This window comes from Embiotoca jacksoni, unplaced genomic scaffold, assembly GCF_022577435.1.
Source record: "Embiotoca jacksoni isolate LCO1_2020_lvr unplaced genomic scaffold, fEmbJac1.0.p SCAF_4, whole genome shotgun sequence".
NCBI classification, from domain to species: domain Eukaryota; kingdom Metazoa; phylum Chordata; class Actinopteri; family Embiotocidae; genus Embiotoca; species Embiotoca jacksoni.
Genome location: NW_027185392.1, coordinates 6092604 through 6108717, shown reverse-complemented (window position 1 = coordinate 6108717; position 16114 = coordinate 6092604). Strand labels below are relative to the sequence as shown.

Genomic DNA, 16114 nt, shown 5'->3' with positions numbered 1-16114 from the left:
AGTTATTAAAGAAGCTCCACTCCAACAGACCCGATGACAGTCAACTCATTTGGAAAACTCACCATTCTCTCGAGGCACTCAGCATATTATTTGACAGTTTAGACTGTTTGTATAATTATTAAAGAGAACGTGCAAAAAGTAATCATCTTTTTTCCTCATGTCGAAATCTGTGTTGAGACCTATTTTCACCACTCCAACCAAATAGATGGCATGTTAGATAAAGCAACTGCACCAGGAAAAATCTTTCCAAGCGCATAGTCCTCTTGTGATTCAGCAATTGAGTCTGAAAGAAACAGAGTTCTGGGTGGTTTGTCCACTTTTTCATTGTTAATGTACCAAAGAGGTGCAAGCTGCTTTGAAATGCCTCACTAACTGCAAAGTCATTATTTCCAACGGTATCTGTGTGTTTTGACAGCTTTGATTAGACCATGGATAACAGCAGCTTGGGATGGCCCGAAGATGCCAACATATCCCTTCAGATTGAGCTTCAGTCTTGTTCCACATTGAGGAACCAGGCGTCTCGCATTTTCCTGTATGCTTTCCTCTCCATCGGCATTATCTGCACGGTGGTGGGCAACTTCTTGGTGGTCTTGTCCATCGGTTACTTCAAGCAGCTGCACTCCCCCACAAACTCCTTCGTCATGTCCCTGGCAGTGGCTGACTGCCTTGTTGGCCTGGTAGTGATGCCTTATAGTATGATTCGGACTGTGGAGGGATGCTGGTACTTTGGTTCCCTTTTCTGTCAGCTTCACTCTAGCCTCGACGTTATGCTCTGCACTGCCTCCATATTCCATCTCAGCTGCATTGCCTTTGACCGCTATTATGCAGTCTGCAACCCACTAGTTTACTCCTTAAAGATGTCCCCTAGTCGAGTCACTCTCCTTATTGCCGTGTGTTGGGCTGTTCCCATGCTCATCTCCTTTGGCCCCATAATGCTAGATCTTCATATCGCAGGTGTAGACATACCAATTCCGAAAGATGTATGTGTATTTTTGGTAAATCGCATTTATGCCGTCATGGCTTCATTGGTAGCCTTTTACCTGCCCATGGCTATCATGCTAGTGGCTTACTGGAAGATCTTTAAAGCTGCGAAACGGCAAGCCATGCAAATCAGTGCCATGGAAAGCCAGATGGCTGCTGGAGTGGGCAAAGATTCGAGCAAAAAAAAAAGACATCGGAATACCATGAAGAGGGAGAGAAAGGCAGCAAAAACTTTGGGTATCATCATGGGAGTTTTCCTTATCTTCTGGATGCCCTTCTTCACAGTCAACATTGTGGACCCCTTCATTGACTACAGCACGGAAGTGGTCGTCTGGGATATATTTTTGTGGTTAGGATATATCAACTCATCTCTAAATCCCTTCCTGTATGGTTTCTTCAACCGTTCCTTTCGTAGGGCATTCCTCATGTTCATGGGCTGCAGGGTATGTCTGCCTGGATCATCCCCTGGGATGGATTTATCGCACACAAGGAAAGAGGCAAATGAATGTGCAGATTAACCATGAAAATAATGAGAATATCTCTACATTTTGTGTAGGTACAGACAGATCAGTGAACAGTGAGGGGCTATGTTTTTGTGACTCAGTGGCACTATTCATTGCTGTAGCCAACAATTTTTGTTAACTGCAAGGCAGAAAATGTTTGAATTAGGAAGAATTAGCATTATAGAAGTTGGAAATTAATGAGGTGGGCCTTCCAACACCCATGCCTCATTAAGCATAATTTACAAAATCACCTCTTGTCCTTCCAAGTGTGTTCCTTGTGGTCCAAATATTTAGACTTTCTGACAGAAAATGAACCCAGTTGGATTCAGTCACAAAAGATTTTCCCAGTTCAAGCACTTACACGTAAATTAGCTTGGATGAATTCCATATGTTGCTCTAACCATGAAAGATTGGTTGTTAGTTGTTCAATGTAGGAAATGTACCTGCAGGAATATTTTGGCATGTACCAACTATTTAGCATCTATTATTTACCAGACAATCGGTGTATCGCTGTATCATGTGTATGTCTGAACGTTGTAGAGGAGCCATCTAAATGACTGCCACATATAGTATAGCTATAATCAAACTGTTGTATGACCATTTCAGGGAGATAATATTTTCCTATTTATTTTTTTCAATCTACATATGGAGAAGGAGGACCAAACTATTCCTACACAGATAACATGTTTTATGCAAGAGAAAACAATTACCAAGACCTATTAAGGGGAAAGGTTGGGACTTGCAAGGCAAGACTTGAAGAGGCAACATCAAAGGGGTATAATGAAGCTTCACGTGGATGACATGCAGATTTATATCTCAGGTAAAAACCTCACATATGCTTATGAATTCCCCTTTTTCTTATAATATTGTCCTTTCGATTCCAAACCAAAGGTAAACTGTTGAAGTTCATAGAAACTTTTGGTGTCCTCACCTTATCTGATGTATCTCCTGTATAATTTTAAAATAAAAATACATGTAAAAGTATTTTAAAATACAAAATAAATAAAAAGTCCAAACAGATAAAATATGAAATCATAAAAACAAAGGTCTATTTTATTCCTGTTTAAAAGCATTAGTGAAGTGCACAAACCTTTGACACCATAAGTTGTCTAGTTTGGTTGTAATATAAAATCAAATAAGTTGTGACACTGTGTAAAATGTAAATAAAAGCAGAACGTGATGATTTGGAAATCATGTAAACCCATATGTATTTGAAAATAGAACAAAGACAAGATATCAAATGTTGAAACTGAGAAATGTCATTGTTTTATAAAAAATATATTATCTCATTTTATATTACATGGCAGCAACACGTTTCAAAAAAGTTGGGATATGGGTATGAAGAGACTGAAAAAGTTGTGTAATGCTAAATGAAACTGATCAAACATCTCAACTATGGTTAACTGGCAACAGGTCAGTAACATGATTGGGTATAAAAAAGAGCATCCTAGTCTCTTAGCAGTGAAGATGGGTGGGGGGGAGGGGTTCACCACTCTGTGAAAGACTACACAGACAAATACTGCAACAATCTACAAATAATGTTTCTCAATGTAAATGTGCTAAAGAAAATTGGGGATTTCATCATCTACGGTACATAACATCATTTCATGATTTAGAGAATCTGGAAAAATCTCTGTGCACAAGGGACAAGGTGGAAAATCAATATTGGATGGTCGTGACCCTTCCACCCTCAGGCAGCATTAAAAACAGCCACAATTCTGTGATGGAAATTATTGCCTGGGGTTCAGAAACACTTCTGAAAACCATTGTATGTGAACCCAGGTCATTGCTGTATCCACACATGCAGGTTAAAACTTGACCATGCAAAGAAGAAACTATCTATAAATATGATCCAGAAATGCCGCCACCTTCTTTGGGCTTGAGCTAATTAAAAATGGGTTTATGCGAGGTGGAAAATTGTCATTGGTCACTGACAAATCCAAATTTGAAATTCTATTTGGAAATCATGGACGCTGCATACTCCAGGCTAAAGAGGAGAGGGACCACCCAGCTTTATATGAGCGAACAGCATCCCAACTTTTTGGGAAACAGAGTGGTAATTTAATTTGAAAGTAAACTCATGACTTTGTTTCATTATCTTTTTCTGATAATAGGGTAACTCCTGTGTTTATATGTGGATTATTGATTTTTGGTATAAAGAGTGAGATGTGTGAAATGAAATTGATTTATTTTAAAGGTAGAAAAAGCCATGCAGGTCAACATTAACTAGGAAAGAAAAGCAGGACTTCAGGCAACTGCAAGACAGTAAAAAAAAAAACCATCCTGACTGAACTGACTGACAATTAAGGGGGATTTTACACAAGTTTGAAGATCAGGGTGCAATAGTTAAAATTAAAAATAATCATCTTCATAACTTTGCTGTGTGGTTTGCCTGTTATAATGGTAACATAAACTGAACCTGAGGATCCTTTCTGTTAGCAGATTGAACACCAAGGTATAAACTACTAAATTGGTAGTTTTTCACCCTCCCAATTTGTGAGGGTAAATTTCCTTAAAATTGTTGTGTATAGACATGTTATACGTCAAACTATGAGAAAAATCAAACAAGCAAAAACAGTAGAGATGCAGGGATCATACAATGTGGATTCAGAAATGTTTGTGTGTAAGATACGGGCTGCTCATTATTACACGTACTGTACATGTTGAATGTTTAAATAAAGAATAACTGATGTGAATATAAAATGTTAACCATAACACAAACATGGCTAAAGTTTGTTTTTTGGTGTGTAAACCTATGCTTGATTTCATACATTGATTACATAAATTAAAGGCCATCTTATCATGTAAATTATGTGGAATGACACAACCTAAAGTATCTCTCTAACCATATATGTGCTGTTCTATTTGAGGTGATTGGATATTGTCCTTTCCTTCCTGTGGTCCCACTATGACACCAGCTACTCGTACACTCTATTGAGACAGCTTTACTGGGCACTGCCAGATGATATTGTAGGTTTGGAGATACTTCCTTCTTTTTTTTTGGCTATGGTTTTGTAATCTGTCTTAATCACACATTTATTTACATATAATTATTCTTTAAGTATTAATCTTAGGTCAGCCAAAATCCTGTCATGACATGTTATCATAAAGAAATGAGCCTTATAACAGAAGATAATTGTTAGTAAAGCTATAATTTCACTTTCAATCTCTCTTACTTTTCACCTATCTTTAATCTGATCCCAAAATCTCATTCACAACATGTTTTTTTGCTATTTGTGTTGTTGTTGTTGTTGTTGTTGTAGTTGTTTTGTGTTTTTGTGTTTATCTGTTAGTCATCACTGTAAATGTTTTTAGGTCTTTTATAGCCAGTCTCAGTTTTGTTCCTTGATTTTGGGTTGGATGCACAAATACAAAGGCAGGCTGATTTTGACTAAAAAGCTCAAATGTTCAACTTAAAGGCTGAAAAAGCAGCGAACCTAACCCCAGGCTATTTCAGAGAGTGCTACGGGCTGTGTTTCCATGGTAATAAACAATCACATCTGCTGACAAATGACAAACAGAAGAAAGCATGACTGAATTTAAGGTTTAACATTGCTGTAAAGTGAGCAATGACAGTGGAAAGAGTTTCTGGAAACCTAAGTAGCTTCTTTGAAAGTGTGATTGCCTCGTTCTTCTTGAAACCTAATCCTGCGAAGCTCTTAGAAACCCAGAACTCAGAGTGCATAACAAATTAGATCTCCTCAGGATAGTCAAGGACCAGACAGTTTTGTTTAAATGATGAACTTAAATGTCTAGCTGCAGTCTATTTATTAGCTCTGAGCCACAGTCAATGCCATCTCTTTTTAAAAAAAACAAAACAAAACAGCATTAATGCTGTCATTGCACAATAAGGAGTCGAGACTGTGGCTATTTTTTTAGTTCTTGGCTCTTTTGTTTTAGGAGACTGCAAACTGGAAAGAGTCATTAAAACATTGCAATGAGAGTTACAAAATAGCTTTAAAAGAGTCGTAATATTGTTTCATGTCTGTTCTCGTATCTGAGGAACAGAAGGGTGAATAATAGTAAATTGTAAAATGTATTGGTCTTGCTTATTTTCATATAAATATGAATACTTTGTATTTGTACAAGTGTTAGCAGTTCCTGTATTTTTTTTTGTAGTGTTTACTTAGCATTTCACTCCTTCATGATCCCATAAAATCTAAAGATAAGCAGTGTTTTTTTTAATTTTTTAAATTTTTTCATCCTCTTTTTCTCCTCACAGAGATTTCTGTCTGTCATGTATTAGTTTTGGAAAGGGATAGAAATGAAAGAAAAAAATTATTAAATCCACTGTTTGACTTTCCCTCAGGTCAAGAAAAGATTTGAGCAAACTCATGGTGGAATTAGGTGAATAACCTGAAGCTATGAGATTTATTAGTCTTGATAAAGTGTCTCTTTCTCTTTGCTTCTCTGCTGTGCCCGCAGCTCCAGCCTCATTCGGGTGTCTGTTTGTCACTCTCTTTGATATTCTACAATCTTTTTTGTTTGTTTGTAAGTCAGCAAATTCGTACTACTTTTTAAACCTCGGTTAACACATGCAGAGAGGGATTTATTTCACTGTTATTTTCTCAACAACAACAACAAATTCTCCCAAAAGCCTGAGTTACACTTAAAGGTGAAGAAGGTGCAGGAGATAAAACAGCCAAAACAATAGTGACATCTCCTGGATGGAGCACAAATGAATTTTAATCACAAAAAAAATAAAAAGGGTGCTTTACTATGACTTTACTGAGAAACACAAGTATTGCCTTAACTTGTTTTATCTTTCTTTTTATTTTGCTTCTCATCATACATGAACAAACATAACATCAAAAACAGAAAAAAAAACTAAAGAAAAAAGCATATTAATTTCACATTAGCGCTCACATCGCAATGCAAATTACAGTTAATTGAGCCAAGTAGACTCAAGTGTACATATTAATTTCAGGTTAACTTATAAATTCAACAGAATAAATACTGTGCAGCATCTTTGTACTTTGCTGGCCTCTTATCTTTACAATGCTTTGTCAAAACAGAAAAAGTGACAGATGAATGATCATAATTCATTATGGCATTCTACATTTGACTAAATCCAGAAATTCTGGCAACAATAGTTTAAAAAAATTGCACTTATGACTCTTCTCTCTTGGAGTTTCACAACATTTGCCTCATTATAGTTTTGTAAGTTTTTCTTTCTTTCTGTTTTTTTCTTAAATCAGCAAAATATTGATTAAAGCCATTACTATTTTTGGGGAATTGTCATCACATAGTGTAATTAGTTAAAGTAATGTTGACTGTCTGATATAAAATTTAAAGAAATACTTGTAACAGTATTAATGACCCCGGTTTGTGGTAAAAATCTTGCCAAAAGACTTTAAATAACCCACAGCTGACACTACTATGGGCTGTAATAGTGACGCACAGTGCATTCAAGTGACAGCAATAACTCCAGGGAGTTTTTGTGTCCACTTCCAAAACGACTTATAGCAGTTCACAAGTAAATACACATGATGGTCTTGAGGAATAGAAATACAGTTTTAGTCCTGTTTGTACTCAGATCAAGCCATCATTCTCAGCTTTAATTGAGCTCTCAGATATTTTGTGATCACAGTCTTTCTCACATGTTGGTCCAGTATAGCTCTTTGAAAATAAATTAAAAATTCTCTGGTTGCCCTCTAAATGTCAGTCTCTTTCAGGCCGTAACAATCTGCCAGATCGTAAAACTGATAGCTGCTCTGCTCACAAGAGTTGTAAATCCCCATAGAGACTGTGTCTATCGAATCAATCCGGCCCACTGCAGGTGTGCTACTTTTTCCTGCACCTCCCTTGATTTTATTTGACAGATTGTTCACTTTCTCTTTGAGCTGGAAGGAGGATTTTTGCAGTGGTGGAAACAGACTCCATCTCTTGAAACCTAGCGAGTGGCCTTTCCCCTTCTTTAAAAAAGAGCTGCCATAGGAATCATGCACAACATAGCCGGGCTTGTAGTCTTCCCTCTGATCCCTTGTCATTCCTCTGACAGCTGTCCGCCACCTCTGGTCATAGAAGCGACGCAGGACCCGCCGCTTGTGGTGACACTGGCACCTGAGGAGCCGAGTGAAAGCCCTCTGGAACTCTTTGCTAGAGCAGGGGTAGATCATGGGGTTGATGCAGCTGTTGAAGTATCCCAGCCAGAAGATCACCTTGAACACAGTTTCAGATGGTTTCAGTGCCGGGAAGAAGGAACCTAGAGGGAGACGGGAGTCACCAAGATTACAAGTGAGCAAACATCTGGTATAATGCACAATACAGTACTGACGTTCCACAAATATTGAATCAAGAACATCTGAAGCAAAATGTTAAATTGTTCATAAACTAAACACTAAATATCAGATCATGTTTTTTTTGGCAAAAGGATGCTGTGCTATTCTGTCAATTTTGTAATCAATTACAGAAAATGTCACCATTTCATATGCAATATGATTAATACTGTATAGTACAATCAATGCTTGTGTGCATGCACAGCTGTATTATGGTATAATGCTACATATATATATCTGTCAGGTCTCTGAAGGTAGGATATGAGTTTTGTAATGATTTATTGTGCAGCAGTTTGGTAATGTGTATTAATAGGAGCAAAGGAGACTGTGACATTTTATGGAAATATTTTTACAGAACATGCTTCAAACACAAGCCCCAGAGCACAGGACTTTGTTTGAGGCAGCTGCATGAGTAGAGTATTTGATGATTAGACATTGAGAGTTTAAATTATTGCTTGAATGAATTCAACTGATGCACATTGCATTACATTAAATAGGCTAACAGCATATAGGGGCCCTATTTTTTCCTGTTGTGTGTGCATTCTCTGAAGGGATAAAGGAGAACACACTCCTTATCATATACGATGTTTACTATGCTTGAAGGGGTCAGATTTAATGTAGTAGTGATTGAATCATAAAGGCTGGAAAATTTCTCAATGTAATGCAGGTACACTGCTGATGCTTGCGTACATGTTTATGCAATCCCTGTCTTTGTTTTTTGTTTTGCAATGATGAAAACATGTCATGGACAACCTTTAAATATTCCATTTATCATCTTTATTGAGGACTGCAATGTTTTTTTATTTTTTTTTATTGAGGAAGGTATAAAATCAGTTGTGAATTGTAACTACATACATTTAGTCAAGTATTAAACTTGGCATGGTATTTTTCGGTACAAATTTGAATTACTTTAATTATTTCCATTGCCATTTTACTCCAATACATTTGTCAAACTACAATTACTGGTTACTTTTAAGATTAGAGGTTTTTTTTTATACTTTTCCTATCCGGTAAAAAACATGTATGTCCGATTTTATTTTTTATTAAACTACAGGATTAAATATTCCTGTATAGATTGAGAAAATTGTCTTTCTCCTGAAATAAATAAGCTCTTTAAAACCCACTTGGGTCAGCTGGAAAATGTCACAAAGTGACAATCCAATGATGATCTTATAGAATGTGATGCATTTCTGTACATTTAACTAACCAACAGTAAAAGTAGTTAAAATGTGTTCCAAACACCATATATAACAATAAAACACTGTCACGGCACTTTTCCTACATTGTATATTATTAGCTTTAATACTTTAAATGCATTTTACTGATAATGCTTACATACTTTTACTGAAGTGAAGTTTCTGAATGTAAGGCTTTTACTTGCACTGGAGTATATTTACAGTGTGTTATTAGTACTTGCATTTAAGAAAAATACCGGAATATTTCATCCCCCACTGCATAAAAGACATTTAACAACAACAGAAGCTATTTAAACTTTTTATTTTTCATGCATTTACATTGGTAATTTCATGTCCATACAAAACCTTTAAGTTGACCTTAAAGCTTAATGAAAATGTCTTCCTGTACAGCTCACCAACAGCTCAGGCTGTTTTTGCTTCACTCATATCTTTAAACTTGCCATGGTGTTTTTAGTATGACGTGCTGTGACATGCTGTTTTTCATGGAATGTTGCCTTTTGTTATTGCTTTCTGGTTGTTCTTGTCTCCCCAGGCTTTGGATTCAACGCAGCGTTGACCCTGAACACAGAGGCAACATATAACAGTACTAATGTCAACTCCAGACCCACAGGTCCATTTACATTTCTATTCCCTGTGTACAATGGTGTGTATGTCATTTTCAAAGTAATGGATCATGCTGTTTTAACATCAGCTACCAGCTGTGCACTAACAAATGCAATTTGGAGGCTCGTGCCATTCATTCAGAGTTCACACTCTTGTTTGCAATGTTTTTTTTTTTACTGGATTACAGTATTTTGTTTGCTACTACTTGGATCCTACTTTACTTTCTGCTAAAAGACTCGGTAAACCAACACGGGTAATGATCAAGATGGATAAAGTGATTAAAGGAAGTGATGCTCTCTGTTGATTCTTCTAACTAAAATGACATCAGCATAGAGGCTGACAGCAAATGAGTCACCACTCTGATGCACGACTAGCACCATGACGACAGAAAATATGTTTTTTTGTTTATTTACTTTAGATAACTGTCTTTTAAAAATATATATATATATATATATATATATATTATTCCAATGTTTGCAAGATGATTGCCATTCTGAATCCTTTCTGACTGTTTTTTTTTTTTTTTTTTAAGTTGACATTGGCTAATATTCAAGCACAGCTCATAAAGTCCAGCAACAGATGACTGCTTGAATACACATTGAAGCTTATCAAGGAGTCTGGGGACCTGTCAAACTTCTTAGACAACATTTTGAGACCTCTCTTTTGAGTGAGCAGACAGAATCCTGATCAGTCCTCTGTTACAGCTGAGGGACTTATCTCCTTAACATGAGTGAAGGTCAACATATTTTACTTTTTATAACTCACCCTCAACAAATGGCCACCAAGTACCAGGATGTAGTTCAGTTAATGCATGCACAACCACAAGTAGTTATTTATAGTATGACATACTAACCAAATACCATGTTGTGATGATCATAATAGCTTCACTGCTACTTATATTACCTAAAAGTATAAATATTACACGTGACACTGGGCTATTATTTGACTACATTCCTATTCATATTGTATAAATTTGTTTTTGTCTGCAACTTCCATTTGTAGACTAAAACAAACTATGAACTAGCTCGTCTTTCAACGCTTTCCTACTTTCCCATTCTGTCTGCAGCTCTCAGCTTAAAGTCCACGGATTACGACAGAAAATGTAAATATTTCAAAAAGGGGTCATGAAGATATGAATTCCAAAAAAGGTCAAATACTCTCCAAATACAGCTGTAGTTTTTAGCAACGACGAAGGGATTATTTACAGTAGCACGTATAGACGCTGCCTTAAAATGGGGTCATGTTTATTGTGTTCATGAGAAGAGGCCATGTGAATGCCCCTCTTTTGGGGTATTTACGACCTCTGACCTCTGAATTTTCAGAAAGCTCAGAGTTTATTTTTTGTTGAATGGTAAGCTAATATATCGTAATTCTAGTTGTATTGAGTTTCTCTTTGTAATTTAATAATATGTCTAAAGGGAATGTTGATGTCCCCACATTGTTTCCCTAATCATGTCTTAATTTTCCATGCACTGGCATATGTCCAGATACCGTTCATTTTGCCTTTGCTTATCAGCAGGTAGCGTCATACACATGTTCCACTTGGATGCCAAGCTTACTGTGCACATGACTACCCAAAATGTAATCACAAGCTCATGATTTCCACTTAAAGGCAGCATAATATCAATTAAAAATATACAACTGTATTACAGTCGGCATATTCATGGTAATGGGTGTCATCGATGAGTCACTGGGGTGTTTTAATCGATTTTGGATAGCAGTGGAGTTCTCTGGCATGGAGAAATGAGCTCTATCGTTCTATAGTACACAGCATTCCAAGAAAATGTGACCGGCTATTTCTCTTTATTCCATCAGTTTTTGGCAATAAAAAGATGTAATATAAGCAGATGGTGTCAGGGCACTCTCAATGGAGGTTCAGATGAGTCAGACTACTCCGTCTAGATTTGCAATCGTCACAGAGAAAGGGTCTGATTAGCATAAGAGGTACTAAAAAGTATTCGTCAGCCTCTCAGCAAAGGCTTACTCATTACTGATTGTCTCTACAATGTATGTCCATCAATCTGTCTGATAGACCAAATACGAGAAAGCAGTGCAAGGAATTGTGGGTTGTGGCTTGTCCGAACAGCGACCCCCTTAAAGATGAATCCAAAATGTAACATGTCATTGATCCCTGGGGGGACTTTATGTTTAAGCCCTTAAAACCACAAGCTATTTTTTTGTATTTTTACCTGAGAAAACATCTACAAATTCAGTCAACAGCTCCAAACTATGAGGTCAAAATGAACAAGCTGGAGAAGAGACACTTGGGAGACTTTTGAAATACAATACATTTTCTTATCTTTATAACCAGACTGGAGTGAGATTTGAAAAAGTGACATTTTTACTTCCACTTAATCAAAACTGTAAACTAGAGAGTAAATAAGAGCCTTTCAACCATGAGTAAGTAAACACAGATGAACAGTGAATTGAAACTCCACCGAATCTAATGCAACAGAAATGAAGCACAACAAATGCTGCGTCCACCCTCATCATAGTTATACCCGGTGGCCTCTTCAGTGAATGTGCTGTGCTTAACAACCTTCTGGAAATCAAATTGGATGCCTTTTTTGAGCAACCCGCAAGGTGGAAGTGGTTAAAATACTTCCTCCGGAGAGGTCAGAGTTCATAATTGCTTTGTCTTAACAGCATTTTGCAGGCCAGGTGGTTTCCAGAGAGTGGGTAAATTCCTACGAGTTCTGACTTTTATTAGTCTTGAAAAAAGAAAGACACTACCATACATACATTAAGATACTGAAGACACTGTGTTCTTGGTGGTTTGACTGTCTTCATCATGTAAATTTGAGGCCTCTATATCTACTAAAAGTCATACATTTAAAACAATGACTTATAACAACCTCAAACATATTTCTTGAAGATAATTATCTCGTTTGGCCGAGGCGCTATTGGTTATCTCCTTCAAAGACTATTTTTAGAGCCACAGTTTCAGACTTGAGATTATGGATGACCCCTCCAGAAAGCAGGTTGCACACTCTGAATCAAATTAGTATGATCATGATAATAATGTTGATAAAAAATTGTATCATGAGACAGCTTTGAAGTGTCTGACTGTGAGTATCCAGATGGATTAATAATGTATGTTATGTAATGTTCACAAACTCACAATTAATATGAGTTGGTTTAAACCTCCTTCTTGTCTTTACTCATTTTTAATCATGAGTAAAGAGTATCCGTCTCAGTCTTTTGCACACACATAAACTTACCCTTTTCCCTACCACTGAGAGAATAAAGTGATTAGCAGCAGCCATTTCTATTGCACCCTCTTTCCCCCTGCAGGCTTTGCTCTGATAATTCTACTTTGTAAATTTAGAGGTGCAGCAGTGAGTGCTGTGGGAGTGCTGCACCTGATAAGATTTCCTCAGAATGTTTTTTACAATTAATTATGTGAAATATATGCAAAATGAAAATTCATGAGGGGGCCGATAGTGTGTGTGTGTGTGTGTGTGTGTGTGTGTGTGTGTGTGTGCGTGCCTACTATTACTCTCTCTGAGTACATGGATGTAAATGCACATGCACAGTGCATGCTTCAGTTTGAGTCATGTACTTCCATTATACTTCAATTGGTCTTCGTCAGTAAGGAGCCTTTGCAATCATCTGCAGTGATGAGAGAGATTGACACGTCTGATCCAACTTCCTGTATCTTATCTTGTCAGTATAGTGGTTAATTTTAGGGTATTAATTGTATTCCTCATTGCAAATAAATAACACTTTTAAGACCTACGGGTTATATTCACTGTAATACGTTTGCAGTGACCTTTTTTAAGTCAGAAATGATGGCCATGAAACACAACACTTAACAAACAGATATGGTGGATTATTGTTTTACTGTGGGAGGCTCTTATTAGCCCACTAGAACTGAACTCGGAAGCATTTCAGAGTGGTCCTTACTGAAGGATGTCAATCTATTATGACTGCTCTTTAAAAAAAAATAATATTATTCATCTAAAGGAATAAGCTCCCAGGAAAATTACAGGCATGAAACAAACCGCATTAATGGTTACGTAGCAGTTTTTACCTTTTCTGACAAAAACATTTGCTTTGGCAGCATATATCCATCTTAATTGAGATCAGTTCCTGGCACAGTTGTAAAATAAAGAGCCAATGAAATCCAGCACATGCCATTTTCTGTTTTTGTTGTGCCAGACTCTTAGTGTACAGGGGTTGGCGGTTCCTCTAAATTGCCTTGCAGTGTAGTTGGCTGATTTGATACTGGCCTTGTGCTTTTGGCCAAAATAGACAAGATGTCTATGCAGTTGCTGCAAAGACACAACAATGTTTCATTGGTCCAAGTGATGCATATACATCAATTATTCACACTGAACATAAGCTAGTTAGTTAGAAAATATTTAATATTACTGCAAACAATTTACATCTATCAAATTATCAATCCACTTGAAGTAAGCACGTTGTTTAAAAGCCTAAACTGTTAGAATTGACATTGATTACTTCATTTGACGTTTCTTAGAACAGAACAATTGACAGGATTACGTGAAATTGTCATATCATGTTTGTGCACACTTAATTGTGGGAAATGCGCTAGAAAGTACAAAAGACGCACCGGAGCAGGTTTTGAACCAAAGGAGCAGAAATATAAAGTCACAAACATACCCATTGGCAGAAAGAAGAAAAAAGGCAGCCAGCAGAGGATGAACATCCCCACGACGATGGCAAGGGTTTTAGCAGCCTTTTTCTCCCTGGAGAACTTCATGAGCCGCACTGAGAGCGAGCCTCTTAGAAACGGGTGGTTTTTGTTGCTTTTGGAGCTGGCAGGACGCGCGTCTTCCAGCACGCTGCGACAGTGTATCCGGAGCACCACTTCCATCGACTTGTTCCTCTCTCGTTTTACGCCCGCTTCCAGGCTCTTAGTAGTCCTGCGGGCTACCACATAGACCCGAAAATACATGATGAGGATGACCATGAGCGGGAGGTAGAAAGAGAAAAGAGAGGAGAAGAGCGCGTATCCCGGCTCCTCTGTGATCCTGCAGATGCTTTCGTCCACAGGCGGCGGTTCCTTCCAGCCCAGCAGCGGTCCCACAGAGATGACCGTGGATGATACCCACACTAGCACTAAAATAGCGACTGCCTTTCTCTCTGTCATAATACTTGGGTATTTGAGACAGTGTTTTACCCCGATATATCGGTCGATGGAGATGATGCAGAGGCTGAGGATAGATGCGGTGCAGCAGAGCACATCCACCGCTGCCCAGATGTTACAGAAAACCCGGCCAAACACCCAGCATCCCAGAACCTCTAAGGATGCAGAGAAGGGCAGCACAATAATGCTCAGCAGAAGGTCTGCCATGGCTAAGTTAACGATAAAGAAGTTTGTGACGGTCTGTAAATGTCTGTTGCACACCACGGACAGGATGACCAAAATATTCCCAACAATTGCCACCAAAATAAAAACGGAGAGGCAGATCCCAACTCCGACAACCTGTGAGTCCGCCGTAATGTTCCTGCATGTCGTGAAGCTGTTGTTTGGAAATATCTGCTCCAAAACGGATCCATTGAAAGCTTCAGCAAAATACATCCCATAGTTGCTGTCGTTCCTCAAGTTAGAGTCTGTCATTTTGAAACGCCATAAAGATAACTTCAGAGTAAGTTTTCTTGAGGAAACGGCATTGTTTTCAGTCCTATTTCAATCTGTCAAGCAAGACAGTCAAACTGGAACAACAAAACTATAAAACAAAACTCCATCCAAATCCATCCGTGATGTAGAAACTGGTGTTTTCAGGAGTGGAGTATTTAACTCACTGAAGCACTGCTTGGGTTTATATTCTGGGGAATGAGGTACATTGAGATAAAATAATGGCAAAAAATCAAACACATTTAGCTCCATTTCATTGTATATCTTCCATGCGATGGTTTTCCACTGGTGGCATCCTTTGTAACAACTCTGCGTTCAGTCAGGGCTGGTACAGCAGGTCTGAACCTTAAACTCCACCCACACGACACACGTCAACGCTGCGTTCACAGTCTCCACAAGAAAGCGTAACTTTAAACGTGGTCACGAAGTCACGCCTATCGGACACAGCTGCCATTCCTCATAGACTCCTTTTCATGAAAAAGTTTTTGCATACCTGTGGAAGGCGATTGTATCTTTTTTTTTTTTTTTTTCTTTTTTTTTTTTTTAAATTGTCTTCATGTAAGAAAAAAAAAAAGTATGCCAAAAAACAAACAAAACAAAGTAAAGTAAAGTAAAAAAAAAAAAAAAAAAAAAAAAAAAAAAAAAGGAACAAAGATACTCCTCATATTTCCTCTGATAAATTTGTGTTATTTGCAGCAGCATCAGTCCCATCATTCAAACTGCTACCAGGCATCAACCACGCTGGTACTGACCCCTGGTGCCACAATCAGTGCGCCTTCAGGAAAAACCGTGAACTTTCTCTGACTCACGCAGCTGCCATCTCCAGGCCCAGTGAGCCCAGCTTAAACAAGAAGACAGGCCTGCACAAACCACCAGGGAGCCTGGAGGAGAGGAGAGGTCAAAAGACAGAGTCACAGAGAGGACAAACAAGGCCCGCATGGGAAAACA

General features: G+C 37.9%; 2 protein-coding genes across 2 annotated transcripts; one reads left to right on the top strand and one right to left on the bottom strand.

Moving 5' to 3' along the window:
* The first annotated feature begins 428 nt into the window (after window positions 1–428).
* LOC138208679 (trace amine-associated receptor 3) lies at window positions 429–1499 on the top strand. The gene has a single exon (XM_069166747.1). It carries the CDS (start codon window positions 429–431, stop codon window positions 1497–1499), a length of 1071 nt encoding a protein of 356 aa, XP_069022848.1.
* Window positions 1500–6220: 4721 nt separating this feature from the next.
* On the bottom strand, window positions 6221–15444 carry adra1d (adrenoceptor alpha 1D). The gene is made up of 2 exons (XM_069168159.1): window positions 14188–15444; window positions 6221–7689 (listed from the first exon to the last, which is right to left on the bottom strand). Exons 1-2 carry the CDS (start codon window positions 15146–15148, stop codon window positions 7139–7141), a joined length of 1512 nt encoding a protein of 503 aa, XP_069024260.1. The 5' UTR covers window positions 15149–15444; the 3' UTR covers window positions 6221–7138.
* Window positions 15445–16114: the final 670 nt, after the last annotated feature.